General features: G+C 44.8%; 1 protein-coding gene across 2 annotated transcripts in view; it reads right to left on the bottom strand.

The window, feature by feature from the left end:
* The window catches only part of LOC125895577 (ephrin-A2-like), a 99,894-nt gene that overhangs the window by 32,414 nt on the left and 50,763 nt on the right, over window positions 1–16,717 (bottom strand). Inside the window, exon 1 of one of the 2 annotated variants that reach the window (XM_049587520.1) lies at window positions 10,633–10,858. The exons of the other annotated variant lie outside the window; for it this stretch is intronic. Coding sequence (XP_049443477.1) covers window positions 10,633–10,790 — 158 coding nt within the window. The 5' untranslated portion in view covers window positions 10,791–10,858. Of the gene's footprint in view, window positions 1–10,632; window positions 10,859–16,717 lie in introns of those variants that run through there. 2 annotated transcript variants of the gene reach the window in all.

Below are 16,717 nucleotides of genomic sequence, written 5' to 3' on the forward strand. Positions count from 1 at the left end.
ACAGTGAATATAAACACTGTCTGTTCTTCACAGAACATTTAGAACATTTAGAAATCATTTTAAAACAACACAAACATAAAGACTTCATCACTTTATTAATTCACGCTCACTTCGTCCTTCACAGAACCAGTCTGATGTTTATCAAACAAAACTCAAGGGTCAGAATCAAAATATAAAATTCACTCAAAATTAACTTCACTGGAATAGATCCATCAGAGTTTCAGCCAATCAGGACCTTTCTTTGGGTGGTTACTAGGAGAAAAAAAAAAGACCATAATATCTGCGGCGGCGTCAGGTCACATGACCTCCTCGTCAATGTGGACCAACTTTGAGGAATATGTGTCGGCCAATCAGGACCAAGCTTTCTCAGCACTGGTTACCTGTAGCAACCAAACAGGAAGTGGAACATCATCCTCATCATGGTGATGAGGATGATGTTCTGAGTCCAGTGTTTAAAACTCAGTGTTTTCAGTCAAAGACGTTCTGACCTTCTGACGTGATCCGCCTCCTCAATCACCACGGCAACCCCTGAGTCTTAACGAGCTCTGACGAGGGAAACCTCTGCCCCCCCTCCTCCCTCCTCTGGTGCTGCTTTGAATCCCGCCCTGCGGCGGCGTGGCGGTCAGACTCCCCCCCCCCCCTTCTCAGTGTAAACAGGGCGATGCAGCATCTCGTTAGCGCTTCAAAGCTCGTCAGGTGGCCCGGGGGGGTTGGGGGAGTGTGGGGGGGGGGGGGGGTGTTAAAACAAACAGTGATGTCGGCGACCTTCGACAAGTTTGTCAGTTTTGGTGGAGCAGTTTTTATCCTCTTCATCTTCTTCTCTATCATCATCACCACCATCCTCACCTTCCTTCTCTTCTATCCTTCCTTCCTACCCCCTCTTATTTCCTTTCCTTCTTTTTCCTTCTCTCTTTCTTTCTATCTTCATTGTTCTTTCCTTCCGTCCTCCTCCCTCCTCTTCTTTCCTTACTTCCCTCACTCCCTTCCTCCCTTCTCTTCTCTTCTTATGTTTCTTCTTTCTTTTCCTCCTCTCACCTCTTTCCTTCTTTCTCTTTCTTCATTGTTCTTTCCTTCGTCTTACTCTCCTCCCTCCCTTCTTCCCCTCTCCTCTTTCCCTCCTTCCTTCTGTCTGTCCTTCTTTCTTCATTCTTCCCCTCTGTCCTTTTCCCTCCCTCCCTTCCTCTTCTTTCCTTACTTCCTTCCCTCTCAGTGTGTTTGTTTGTGTTCAGTCGTCCACATCAGCACCGATCGGCTCCTCGTGGTCGTCGCCGTGGGAACGATGAACAGTGATGTGCAGAGGGGCAGTGAGCTGATGAAGAGGAGGAGGAGGAAGATGGCGGGAGAGGAGAGAGGAGGTGAAGGAGGAGAGATGAAGGAGTGATGTGTTTGGCTGCAGGTCCCGGGGGGGCGGGGACATGGCCTGTGTGTTTGATTGGCAGGCAGATCCGGCCAATTGAGACGGACTAACGGAGCGGGACGCGGTCGCTGGGGCGACCAAGAGTGAGACTACCAGAGCTGTCAGTCAAACAGAGAGCGGAGGGTGTGTGTGTGTGTGTGTGTGTGTGTGTGTGTATATCTGTCAGGACTGATTTTTGGAGCATGGCCTCCTCTCCCATGATGCACCTCTCCACCTGTCACAGTCCATCTGTGTTGGTCAGAGCTGCTGAGAGTGCTGACACACACACACACACACACACACACACACACATAACATGACCTCTGACCTCTGACCTCTGTTCACACTGAGGCTGCAGTTGATGTTTTTCACAATAAAAGCCTGCACACACACACACACACACACACAGATCAGGGTGAAGAAGACTTTTACTCAGAAACACATACAGGAAGTGACATCGGAGGAAAAAGGACACAGGTCAGAGTTCACCAGATGAATCGGGACAAACAGAGATCGTCCCCAGGACGCCATCAGGACCAAAAGGCGCAGTGAACTCACACGTGACGTGTTAGAAGACGCAGCCTGATGATGTCACACTGTGAACAACTTATCTGAGATGACATCAGCAGAAGGAGGGCTAGTTAATGTTAGCTGTTAGCAGCTACTTAATGTTAGCTGTTAGCAGCTAGTTAACGTTAGCTGTTAGCAGCTAGTTAATGTTGGCTGTTAGTTAACGTTAGCTGTTAGCAGCTAGTTAATGTCAGTTGTTAGTTAATATTAGCTGTTAGCAGCTAGTTAATGTCAGTTGTTAGTTAGTATTAGCTGTTAGCAGCTACTTAATGTCAGTTGTTAGTTAGTATTAGCTGTTAGCAGCTACTTAATGTTAGCTGTTAGCAGCTAGTTAACGTTAGCTGTTAGCAGCTAGTTAATGTTGGCTGTTAGTTAACGTTAGCTGTTAGCAGCTAGTTAATGTCAGTTGTTAGTTAGTATTAGCTGTTAGCAGCTACTTAATGTTAGCTGTTAGCAGCTAGTTAACGTTAGCTGTTAGCAGCTAGTTAATGTCAGTTGTTAGTTAGTATTAGCTGTTAGCAGCTAGTTAATGTCAGTTGTTAGTTAACGTTAGCTGTTAGCAGCTAGTTAATGTCAGTTGTTAGTTAGTATTAGCTGTTAGCAGCTAGTTAATGTCAGTTGTTAGTTAGTATTAGCTGTTAGCAGCTAGTTAATGTCAGTTGTTAGTTAGTATTAGCTGTTAGCTGTTAGTAAATGTGCACTGTGATAGTCTGGTGACCCATCCAGGGTGTACCCAGGGTGCCCAATGTCAGCTGGGATAGTATATATATATAGAACTATACAAGATCAACAGGACACTAACGGCGTTTATAAAGAACTCCATGGACATGTGGAAGACGACCCTAGAGGCCAACTCAAAGCCGATTGCCCAAGTCAACATCAAATGCAGCATATACCAAGGGGATGCACTGTCACCACTGCTGTTCTGCATAGGCCTGAATCCCTCAGACAGATCATCAAGAACACTGGCTATGGATACAGATTCCGAAGTGGAGTAACAATCTGCTCTGCATGGATGACATCAAGCTGTACGCCAAGAATGAGCGACAAATTGACTCACCGATCCACACCACCAGGATCTACAGCAAGGACAGAGGGATGCCATTCAGATTAGACAAGTGTGGTCGGATGGTATCAAAGAGAGGCAAGATGATCAGAACTGAGGGAGTCGACCTACCAGAGGGCAACATGGGAGATATCCAGGACAGCTACAAGTACCTTGGGATCCCACAGGCTAATGGAAATCATGAGGAGGCTGCAAGGAAGTCGACTACAACCAAATACCTCCAGAGAGTAAGGCAAGTCCTGAGGAGTCAGCTCAACGGTCAGAACAAAGTCCGAGCCATCACACACTGCCAGTCATCAGATACCCAGCTGGGATCATAAGCTGGCCAAAGGAGGAGACAAAAAAGCTCCTCGCCATGCATGGAGGGTTCCACCCCAAGTCCAGCACCCTGAGGCTATACACCAAGTGGAAAGAGGCCTAGTGAGCATCAGAGCCACTATCCAGGATGAAACATCCAGCATACAACTTGGAGTGGCTGATATCAAGAAGACCTACCGGTGGCTGGAGAATGCTGGACTGACAGACAGCACAGAGGCACTAATCATCACAGCACAACAACAGGTCCGAAGCACAAGGGCCATAGAGGCCAGGGTCGACCACAGCAGATCAGACCCAAGGTGCAGGCTGTGCAGAGACGCCCCTGAGACGATCCAGCACATAGTGGCAGGTTGTGACCAAGCTGCCAGCAAGTGGCTGGGATAGTGTACAGGAACATCTGCACCCAGTATGGACTCGAAGTACCCAAATCCTGATGGGACACAGCACCAAAGGTGGTTGAGAACAACAGGGCTAAGATCCTGTGGGACTTCAGCTTCCAGACTGACAAACAGCTGCTGGCTAACCAACCGGACATAGTGGTGGTTAACAAACACCAGAAGAGGGCAGTGGTGGAAGATGTGGCGATACCAGCCGACAGCAACATCAGAAAGAAGGAACACGGAAAGGTGGAGAAGCATCAAGGGTTGAAAGAACAGCTGGAACAGATGTGGAAGGTCAAAGTTGTGATGTGATCCCCGTGGTAGAAGGAGCACTCTGGGCAGTGACCCCCAAACTGGGAGAATGGCTCCAGCAGATTGAAGAGTGCAGTCCTAGCAACAGCTGAGATACTGCGCAGAACCCTCAAACTCCCAGGCCTCTGGTGGAAGACCTGAGCTGGAGGGTGACACAGATACAGATACCAGAAACCAGTATAACCATAAATCTGTCCAAACTGGATTTTGGTAGAAATAATTCAGGAAAAATCTGTAATACAGTACCACACACACACACACACACACACACACACACACCTCCCACCAGGTGAACCTCACCTGCTGCCCCCAGGAGACACTGAGACACACAGCGGAGACACAACTCTCTTGAGTCTCATAAAGAGAAACACTGACACATCTCAACACACACACACACACACACACACACACACACACACACACACACACACACTTGTCAGGATAATTAGTGTTCTCGTTCTCCCCTCATTAAACAAATGGACCAATCAGATCACTCTGTGACCTCGTTAGGAAACAACAGTTGAAATCATCAGAGACGCTTCAGTTTCAGTTTCTGTCCCATCAGACGTCTTTGTTTTGTTTCTTCAGTCTGATGATCCAAAACATCCTGACCGTCTGTCGTCTCCGAAAAACACGCCGTGTGATGACTGAGACCAACTCATGACGCTGTGCCACAGTGCCCGACATGAAAACACATAACACGTGTTTGGTTTGTCCGCTCTGGGCTACTGTAGAAACATGGCGGTGCAACATGGTGACCTCTGTAGACGAGGACCTGCTCCCGTCTCCACCCTGACCCCACCCCATCATCACCCTGACCCCACCCCATCATCACCATGACCCCACCCCATCATCACCATGACCCCACCCCATCATCACCCTGACCCCACCCCCGTCTTCACCCTGACCCCACCCCATCATCACCATGACCCCACCCCATCATCACCCTGACCCCACCCCATCATCACCCTGACCCCACCCCATCATCACCCTGACCCCACCCCATCATCACCATGACCCCACCCCATCATCACCATGACCCCACCCCATCATCACCCTGAACCCACCCCATCATCACCATGACCCCACCCCATCATCACCCTGACCCCACCCCCTCTTCACCCTGACCCCACCCCATCATCACCCTGACCCCACCCCATCATCACCATGACCCCACCCCATCATCACCATGATCATCACCATGACCCCACCCCATCTTCACCATGACCCCACCCCATCTCCACCCTGAACCCACCCCATCATCACCCTGAACCCACCCCATCATCACCATGACCCCACCCCCACATCACCCAGACCCCACCCCGTCCTTCACCCTGACCCCACCCCATCATCACCATGACCCCACCCCATCATCACCATGACCCCACCCCATCATCACCCTGACCCCACCCCATCATCACCATGACCCCACCCCATCATCACCCTGACCCCACCCCATCATCACCCTGACCCCACCCCCTCTCCACCCTGACTAAAGTCTTTGTCCTGTCACTGACTCAAAACAGAGGGACTGTTATGGTGCGTTCAGGTTCAGCAGGTCCTGGATCAGCTCTGATTATCATCAGGTTCACACCTGCTGTGAGCTGCAGACGTTAATCTCCAACAGGAAACATGAAAAGCTGAAAACTTTCATCATTCAGTCATCTTTTATTATCATTTCATTTCATATCATTATCAGTTTTGATTTTCTAATCAAATGTTTTGTCAGTTTATTCATAGAATCAACTCTCAGGCTGCAGCTGCTCAAAGAAACTCAGCATGTTCAGGTTTTTGATTTCTAACATGGCCTCCTTCGGGAAACTGTCAACAACATCTTCTGTCTTTCTTTTGACCCAACGATGAATCGATTCATCTAAATCACAATCATCAGATTAACCTGATGTAGAATGAATCATTACAAACTTTGATTTGACCGGCGGTGTGTTGGTATTTTAGACTGCAGGAGGTGACAGCTGCAGCTGGTCTCAGGCCTGTGCACAGCTCTTGATTTATTGGGACCAATTTATCAACATCATCAAGAACAATTATGACAGTTTGGTAAATCCTCTCTGACAGTCAGATGTTCAGATTGTTTCAACTCTCGTGTCTTTACAGCAGCCACTTAGCTTAGCTTAGCATAAGCTCCTCTAAAGATCCTCAACATGTTCTTTCTGTTTATCTAAACCTGGAGAGAACATAGAGAAAGCACTTCCTGTGGAAAATGCTGAAGTGAAAATATAAAACAATCTGAGCTGAATTACCTGCGGAGGCTGGGAGCTGTCGTAAATGACTACAAAAGCTGGAGGCTGTGAGAGTGTCAAAGGTGAAATTAACTGAAAAGGTTAAAAGACAAAATGCTTCATACTTTAAAAAGCATAAACAGAAGTATGAACATCCTTAAAGAGAGAAATTAAATTGTTCTCTGTAGCTGAAAGTACGTACAAGTAGAATTCAATCGAAAAACGTCCAGGAGAAAAACGACTTCTCGTAGTAACAGTAGTGTCACACACATAACACGTCGTAAAAACATCACACCGTGCCGTCCATGCTCTCATCCTGCCGGCTGTCCTGGTCACACAGACACTGTTTCTACCTCCTGTGGCAGCTCGAAGGTGAAACAACTCTGTCCCCACATCCTGTGATCGTACCTTATATACAGTACTGCCAGGCGGAATAATGGCGCGATATTCCCGCCTAGAACAGATAGTGTTAAAGGGACTAAAGCCTCCAGACAGACACGTGACGTGACCACACCTCTGCTCTGTCTGACTCTACTGAAACACATGAGGAGACAGACACGCAGCTGCTGCTGGTTTGACCTCACACTGACTCACAGTCTGTGGCCCCGTTAAGACGACAACGCTCTCTCTAAAAACAGAGAAGTCTGTCCTTTGCGTTTTAGAAAACTTCTGCGTTTATATGACGACGTTATTGAAACGATCTCCGTTCACACGGAGCTGCAAAATCGAGTAACGTAAAGCTGCAGTACTGGAGGCTGCAGTTTTAGGACTGTTTAATTTTCCGAGCGGAGGCTGAAGTTTATTTTCATTTTTTTGCTATACCCAAATACTACTTTCTTATTAAGTAGTTATAATCAGTGTTGGGCAGTAATGTGTAATTTGACTGATGAAGCCCAGGTAACTATACATTACCATTGCCGCTCCTCTCACCCACACTTGAGCACCTGTCCAGGGAGGGCCGCGGAGGTCAGGCCGGGCAGGCCGACACTGTGTATCCCAGAACAGGTGCTCAAGTGTGGGTGAGAGGAGCGGAGAGGACCGCGACGAGGTGGAGTTGCCACAGTAGATCTACACTTTGCTGGAGAAGTGTTAACGAATCAACAGGGTGAGCAACACAAACAGCTCGCCATTGTTGTTGTGATGGTCGACTTTCTCACACATGCCTAGTGACTGGAACTGTAATGAGCATGTGCAAAAAGTCCCTACGTTTTCAGAGGAACTGCATATTGCAAGTTTCCATGACAACGGTGCCGTTTCCAAAAAATTGCACTCTGGAAACTGTTTTCAAAATGTTGCGTTTTCAGTTGAAATCGTTGTTGTCACCTCTCAGAGAACTGACCTAAAGTGTAAATCAATCAATCAATTTTATTTATAAAGCCCAATATGACAAATCACAATTTGCCTCACAGGGCTTTACAGCATACGACATCCCTCTGTCCTTATGACCCTCACAGCTGATCAGGAAAAACTCCCCAAAAAACCCTTTAACGGGGAAAAAAAAACGGTAGAAAGCTCAGGAAGAGCAACTGAGGAGGGATCCCTCTTCCAGGACGGACAGACGTGCAATAGATGTCGTACAGAACAGATCAGCATGATAAATTAACAGTAATCCACATGACACAATGAGACAGAGAGAGAGAGAGAGAGAGAGAGAGAGAGAGAGAGAGAGAGAGAGAGAGAGAGAGAGAGAGAGAGAGAGAGAGAGAGAGAGAGAGAGACAGACAGAGAGAGAGAGAGAGAGAGACAGAGAGAGAGAGAGAGAGAGAGAGAGAGAGAGAGAGAGAGAGAGAGATGCAGGTAATGACAGTAGCTTACAACAACATTATTGAAAGTAATAATATTATAGTTATAGTTCTGGCTACTGTGGTACAATATGTTGAAAGTATGTATTAATATCTGGCAGTATACATGTGTGACAATAGTCATATGTGAGCACAGTGCCCAAGTCCTCACAAGTCAAACACTGTAGACGCTCTTATCAAGTCATAACTGTCTCCCACTTGTTCTCAGCAGGGCCCCAAAAGGCGGTTATATTGAAGTTGTGTGTGTGTGTGTGTGTGTGAGCTAACAACACACAGTCTCAGCAGGGCAGATGGCAGCAGGCAAACTGAGACCCTGATGACAACACACACACACACACACACACACACACACACACACACACACACACACACACACATACACAGGTCATGTTACAGTGCTGACAGATGTTGGTACCTTCAGCTACATATAGAAAACACACTACATGCTGTCTACACACACACACACACACACACACACTCGTATCCATCTTAAATAGCGTCGCCCTGCAGCCGGTCACTTCCTCCTCAGACTTGTAATCTCCCGCTGTAGCTCTGATTGGTTCATGGCGACCACAGATCATCTCCTTTGAATCAAACTCACAATAACTCGACACAATGACGACAGCAGAACTCAGTGTCAGCCAATCAAACGTGTGCTTTCACTGTGATTTGTTTTCCCATCCAGAGCGAGTCAGGGCTGACGGCGGCCTCTCGAGTGCAATTAAAACTATTCCATCAGCTGCTGACCTCAAACTGTGACAAACAGCAGCAGCACGTTTGGTGTCACGCATTAAAGGGACAGTCCACGTATTCTGAGGTGGGACTGCTTGAGGCACTGAGCCACAGTCAGATGTCACTCAGACAGACTCAAGTACTGACGCAGCAGCTAAACAATGTGCTGCTGGGGGCGGGGTCAGTTCTCTGACAGGTAACAACATTAATAACAATCAGGTCATAACTGATGGTCCTCTCAGCTGGTTTTAAAAAGCAGAGCTGAGATCTGCAGCAGCACAACAGGATCCACGTGAATCAGGTTTAACTCTGGTCCTGGACCAGGTCTCCGTCAGCAGAAACCAGAGTCTGAGGATCAGACTGAGGATCACAGAGATCTGCTGAGATGTCAGCAGCATGACCGTGACCAATCAATGGGCTGAGGGAGGGATCAGGCCCCGCCCACCACCACAGAGGGAGGAGGGTTACTGAGAGGACACCCTGTTCCCACCGACAGCCTCTGAACCCAGCGCACTGCTTTTATCATTATTATCATTATTATTATTATTATTATTGTTATTATTATCATCATTATTATTATTATTGTTGTTATTATTATAATTATCCAGTGTGACATCAGACAGTGAGACAACATGAAGCATTCGATCATGAGAAATTAAACCTTCGGTGAAAGTGAATCTTCAAAAAAAGTGAAACTCCATCAACAGGAAATTTATCTGAAACTGCTTTAATTATCAGAATAAATTGTATTTTTTCAGCAAAAATGCCAAACGTATATTAAATATATTAATATGTTTTATTATTCCAGCGTCCGACATGTTTTTGCTTCCTTTTGTCTCACATGATGATTAACTGAATATTTCGGGGGGTTGGACTGTTGGTGACAAAAACAAGACATTTAAGGACATTTTGTTCAGATGGTTCAGACTGAGATCATAATAATAATAATAATAATAATAATTAGTTGCAGCTCTGCTTTGAAACAGCTGCTTTCAGGGAAACATTTAAAGAGTTCTTCACTTCTGAAATCTTACTTGTGGATTTTCTTTGAAGGATCCAACATCTGATATGTGAGATATACATATATATATATATATATATATATATATACATATATATATATATATATATATATGTATACATATATATATATATATACATATATATATATATATATGTATATATGTATGTATGTATTTTTTTCTCTGTTTTGCTTTGATATTTGAACGAATATAAAATACATTACTTTTTGTTAAACTGCAGGATTCATGTGTTGGACCCACAAAGACGAGCTGATGACCCTAATAAACTGAGCTGAACTAAATTACAGCAGCAGTGGCTTCAATCCTCAGTCACGGTGCGTTCAGGGTCAGTATAGAGTGTAGGTCTCTGTAGCTACACGTTAAACTGTAGAAAAACAGTGTAAAGTGTGACCTTTGACCTGCGGACGGCTGCATCCATCTAAACTGGGATCTGTTCAGTCAGTCCAACATGAGATGGCTGAAACTCCTCCAGCCGACGGCCTGACGGTGACTCTGGTGTGTGAATGTAAACGCAGCACAGGCCTCAAACTGAGCACCTTCACGTTTAAACACACACAAACTGAAACGTGAAGTGAAACGTGAAAACTCTTACAATGATGATTAAAGAGATTTAAAATTCAGACTTATTATAGTCGCTACCAACACGGCTGGAACTGTCCCAGACTCTTGCTGAAAATAGCCAGTTTCATTGCTTCAAACACTGCTAGATAACTGGTTTGGTCTCTGCAGATACAGATACAGTCTGAAATGTTCAAATTTCTTGTTGGAAATACCTGGTTTCATTGTGACAATCACAGCTGGAAATATCCAAAAGCCTTGGTAAAAAACTTGCAGTTTGCTCACCACAAACACAGCTGCAAACGTCCCAGACTCTCGTTAAAAAACAGACGCTGCACACACAGCTGGAAAAGGTAAAGACGGCTGCATCCATCTGACCTGGGATCTGTTCAGTCAGTCCAACGTGAGACGACTGAAACGCCTCCAGCCGACGGCCTGACGGTGACTCTGGTGTGTGAGCATGAACGCTGCATCATCACAGTTTAAACACGGCCACACACAAACTGACACATGAAGTCAAACATGTGAAAACTAACGATGATGAGTGAAGAGATTTAACATTCAGACAGGAAACATAACGCCGAGTCCTGGTTTTAAATTAAGTTTAAAATAAAAGTGAAACTCTCAAACTGAGGACTCTCCTGTCTGCTGACCATGTGTGTGTGTGTGTGTGTGTGTGTGTGTGTGTGTGTGTGTGTGTTAAAGGTCGGAGGTCAACAGCGTTTGATTTGTTGCCCTCTGGAGTGTGAAACGTGAAACCTCACAGCTCTGCAGAGACGGACTGAGCGTGTGCAAACTGAGCCTTATTTTTGGAAAACAGAGGAGTGTAAATGTGTCCCCTCCGTCGTCCCCTCCGTCGTCCCCGTCCTCACCGGACTCTGTTGGACACTTTAACAGTTTCACACTAAAGATCTGACGGTGAAGACGAACTCACACACAAACCATCAGCTCAGCTGCTTTCAGTCTGATTGAACAAATAAAATCTCGTCTGACGACATGAACTGAGCGACGGTTTCACTCAGTCGCTGAGTGTCATTTCTACAGTCGTTGGAAGCTGATGCATAACGTCAGACTCATCTCAGATTCAGATTCAGAAAACAAACGTTAAGATCATTGAATTCAAGAGTTCACATTCAGATTCATTTTGATTTTGATCATTTACGACGACGAGCATTGAACAGCAGCGACACGTCGTCAGGGATGATAATTAGTATTTCTATCATTTCCTCACTGATAAAATCAACGGGCTGAATCCATCACTTCACCCACAGAAAATTAATCTGCACATTTTTTTAATAGCTAAATGTTTAAGTGACTTTTAAAACAAAATTTCTTGTTTCATCAGAAGACGTCAGTTTGAACTTTATCGACACCAAACATTAATTTATGACTGAACATTATAACCAAGTACATCAATCCATAATGAAAATAATCTTCAGTTTGGACATTATTAAACTCATCAGTTTGGATTTAATATTAATATTTCACTTCAGTCAAGATTTAATGTTTTCCAATTTAACACAGAAATAAAGAATAAAATCCAAAATGTTAAATTTCAAATGAGACGAAGACGTTAAAATAAAATCATATTAAGAGGAAAATATCAGAACACACACGTATGTATTTACACATATATCCGTGTGTGTGTGTGTGTGTGTGTGTGTGTTTATCAGTTTAATTAATTTTAGTCCTCTGACGAAAAAAAACATGAGAATTAAAAAACTTGCCTTATGATTTTATTTTGTTTAAATACTGCGTTTAGTATGAATACAGATGATTATACACACGTGCATAAAGATTCAAACACTGTGAAATATCTAGTTTGATTTTTTTCTTTTCATTTTTAAGAATGATTAAAAATATTTTTCATTAATAATAATATGTGTGTGTCTGTGTTAAATACTACAAACACAAAAACATAGTATTACTAACACTTTTCACTTTAGTGAGAATTTGAAAATTTAATTATGTACAATTTCTCATCTTTTTGAAATTAAACTTTGAGAACATTTTGCTGAATAAATAAGTAGTATTAATAATTATTACCACAGCTTCTTTTGCTGCTGGTAACAAAACTAAAATGAGAATTTTAAGCGTAAAAAGCTGAAAGTGTTTAACGTGAAGAAAACGTGATGAAATCAGACGAGCTTTAAAATATTCAACTGAAAAATCTGAATTTAAAAACAAACCAATTTTTATTTTTTAATTTAGTGAAAAGTTCACAACAAAACTGAAGTTTCCATAGTTTTTAGAGGGTACTTAACCCCCCCCCAAATAATTCTAATAATCATAATTACATGAAATATAAAGAAAATATAAAGATAATGACGTCCTTCAGTAGAGAGCTCCTGTTCTCAGCTCAGTTTGTCCGTATGCGGACGTCTGCAGTGAAGGCCGACGACCAATGCGTTCATATTTGGAGTGGATCTGAATCACGAGGCGAAGACGCTCATTAGTTTTCATTAACGTTGGTAGAGACGATGTCTGGACGCTGGCGGAGGTCGCAGCTGAGTGTCGTCTAGTTTATACTGAAGAGCTGGGACGTTTCAGTTGGAGCCGAAATCTGGTTTTAGTTCTTTGTGACCCTGCAGAGCCGCCGGGGGGGGGGGGTCAGGGGGGTCAGAGGGGGGGTCAGAGGGGGGCGAGGAGGAGGTGGATTAGTTCTACTTGGTCGACCCCCCCTCTCTTTGTCCCGGCTGTCAGCGGTCGATACGCTCCACCAATCACACACTGCAGTCAACAATAGCTGCCATCATTCCCAGAATTCCCTGAGAGGACGGAGACGTTCCTCTGAAGATCCTCCAACAGGACGAACTCTCACTCTGACCTGATCTGAGAGGAAATTACTCCCGACTGCTCACCACTCTGACTCCACAGCATCAGTCTGAACGCCTCGCTGAAACTCTGAAATGTTTCACAGTTAAAACCACAAAGATCTTCGTCAGAGCACTCGGCTTGTCCTCCATCTCGTTACACGTGTCAGTGAAGAAACACTGTGATTCAACACAGACACACCAACACACGTCTGTCCTGAAGGGGGCGCCAGAGGAAAGGTCATGAGGTCATGATAATGTACAGAGGTTCATCCTCTGGAGAGCAGGAAGGAGTTTACAGATGAACTGACGCCATCATCGTCAGGCTTCACCTAAAACTGAGACTAAACTAAAGTCCAAATTAAAACCTGTGAATCATTTTCAGAAACACGTCGACAGCAGGCCGCGCCCTGAACACGTTTCACAGTAAAAGCAGTAATGTTGTCGTAACAGATGACATCACAACAAAAACAGCATTAAATTATGGGATGTTCCTGTCTGTGTCTGAGCAGAGGGACGAAACTAAACTTCATCAAACCAACGAAATGTTTCTGGTAGAAATAAAATAACTTCCTGTTCGTCGACCTATTAACTGTGCCGTCAGTGGGGGGGGGGGGGTCCCCTCGGCTCCTGCCGGGGGCCGTGGCGGACCCCTGCTCGGTCTTATCAGCAGCCCGACACGGCCTGGATTACACGGCCCCAGTGGCTGCTGGGAGTTCTGCTAATCTGACTGCTCATTAATATTGAACACAAATCCTGCCAGGAGACACCAGACTGAAGGCCTCAGTCTCAGCGCTGCGTCCTGGTTGGACGGACGCCACTGTTGTTGTTGTCTGGCCCTCTGACCGGCCAATCAGCTGCAGCAATGACTCCCTGCTGCTGAGCCTGGCAGGCACAGTGCAGGGAAAAACTGTGTAAATGACCTCTGACCTCACAGCGACCTGTGACCTCACCGTACAGACGTCTGATGACTTCAACAAACAACACGTAGAAACATAAACCAGACGTCCAGTTTCAGATCAACGTGTCTAATGTTTCTCACTCTGAATAATTTTGAAATAATAAAATCATGTTGTATTCAAACGTCAGACAAATGCTCGTTTTAAATTAATGTCTCGTTTTATTTGTTCGACCAAAGCAACAAGAGAAGCATCGAATCCTCATCTGAGAGAAACTGAACCACACGACAGTTTGACGTTTCCATACGTACGTTTCCCCGTTAAAGGGTTTTTTGGGGAGTTTTTCCTGATCAGCTGTGAGGGTCATAAGGACAGAGGGATGTCGTATGCTGTAAAGCCCTGTGAGGCAAATTGTGATTTGTGATATTGGGCTGTATAAATAAAACTGATTGATTGACAAATTTGATGATTAGTTTATTATCAAATGACAATTATCATGAAACTAAACTTTAAATAACTGTTTCCACCTGGTGTCTCAGACCACATCACACTGCTTCTCTTCAGGTAACTTAAATAAAGGAACCTTGCTATGAAATAAAAATTCAGCAAACTAATGAAGCACCTCGTCACAACACGACTGGAAATGTCCCCGACTATCATCAAACTTCACCCGGTCTGCTCGCCTCTAACTCGGCTGGAAATGTCCTCACCTTGTTAAAAAATACCTGGTTCGACTGACACATTTGAGCCGCTATAAAAACGGTTTCAGGCCGCACTTCCTGTCCTCTGACCTTCACACAGGCTGCTCTGCAGCGCCCCCTACAGTGGAGCCCTGACCCCTGATTGGTCAGCTGCCTCCGACAGCAGCAGCCAGTGTTTGTTGTGGTCTCTGTGACCTCTGACCTCAGTGTTTTGGTCCTGGACGCGATTCACTCATGAAAACCATGCTGCATGCTGATTGGTTGTGACTGCTTCCTGTCTCTGATGAGGTCACGCTGCTGAACATCTCGACTCTGTTTAATGAACTCTCCGTCGGATTTAACGCTCCAACACGTCCCACGCTCCACCGCCTCCTTTCATCCAGCAGGAGGTGGATTTACATTGTCAGGAGGAGGCGGAGGAGGAGGAGGAGGAGGAGGAGGAGGAGCTCCACCTGGTTTGATGCAATGAGCCCAGACTCCTCTACCTGTACCTGACTATACGGAGGCCCAGAGGACGTTACAAACCATCCGCATCGCAGTTTCAGACAGTTTAAATGATGTTGAGCCAAAATGAGGAGAAATATAAAGTCACATCATCGTGTTGTGATATTTCCTGTCAGGGGTCAGGGGTCAGGGGTCAGGGGTCGGGGTCCCTGTGAGAGTTTTTCCTGATCAGCTGTGAGGGTCCTAAGGACAGAGCGATGTTGCCTGCTGTAAAGCCTCTGAGGCAAACTGTGATTTGTGATATTGGTCTTTATAAATAAAATTGATTGATTGAAGAGACGGTGGAGCTGAACATGTTCAGAGCTCTGCAGTAAAGTGACAGTTAATGCTGTGAAATGTCAGACGTGTTCACATCACACATCTAAATACCCGGTTTGGCGGCTACAAACGTGACTAGAAATGTCCTCCATACATATCATAATCTACTCACTTACAGTCTTAAAAACACGGATGGAAATGTCCCAAACTATCATTAACATATATCCCTCATGACCAAAGCTTTGTGTGTCTATACTTGTGAGGACCTTTGCTGAAAGAAAGACTAAACATCAACATGAATGTAAACTGGCCAAAAACGTCCTCACAATGCAGAGGTGTCCTCACTACGACGGTTTCAAACTGAAATTGGTCATGATACAGTACACACACACACACACACACTGTGCTCTGTGAACCCTTCAGAGGACACATCATCGACAGAAACGGTTTCTTATTTCGTGCTTTTACAAACATTATTTTTCTTATCAGAGTTCCAGCTGCACAAGTCAAAGATACCGTCAGGAAACTTAGTTTCAGGAGACTGAGCACATCCGCTGCTCCTGTGCGGACGACGCTCCGCGGATACAGACTATACTACCATCCTCATTAAAGATGGCTGCTGTCAGCTGAAAATCTGGTATCTCCAAACTAAAAAACATTTGAATCCAGGCCAGTTGTTGACACAGACTCTCAGACTATCTCAGTGTCCTGCTGGTGACACTGTGTCCCACAATGCATTGCACAAAAGACACAACTGAGCTGCTCACTGCTGCAAAAAATATAAACACACTTTAGATGTAAAACATGGTCCACGTATGACATCACTTCCTGTCAGTATAAAACGGTTACGGCAGTGTTTAGATTATTATATTTAATGTTACTATGTGTTGATGAAAGTTTTAGATTTCATCTCACAACTTTTCAGTTATTTATGTTTTTATTTTCCTTCCGTCTCTTTTTGTAGTTTCATTTCTTTTCTTTTCGTTTTGTGACCAAAAATATTTCTGATTTATTTTCTTTACGTCACAGATATCTGTGAGGACAAACACACTGACCTCTGTAGTGACTGAGCTGACTTTACTGTGACTGGTGTGTTAGTGTGTTTGTGTCAGCAGCTGCGTCAGC

Source organism: Epinephelus fuscoguttatus, linkage group LG10 (assembly GCF_011397635.1).
Source record: "Epinephelus fuscoguttatus linkage group LG10, E.fuscoguttatus.final_Chr_v1".
Classification (NCBI taxonomy): domain Eukaryota; kingdom Metazoa; phylum Chordata; class Actinopteri; order Perciformes; family Serranidae; genus Epinephelus; species Epinephelus fuscoguttatus.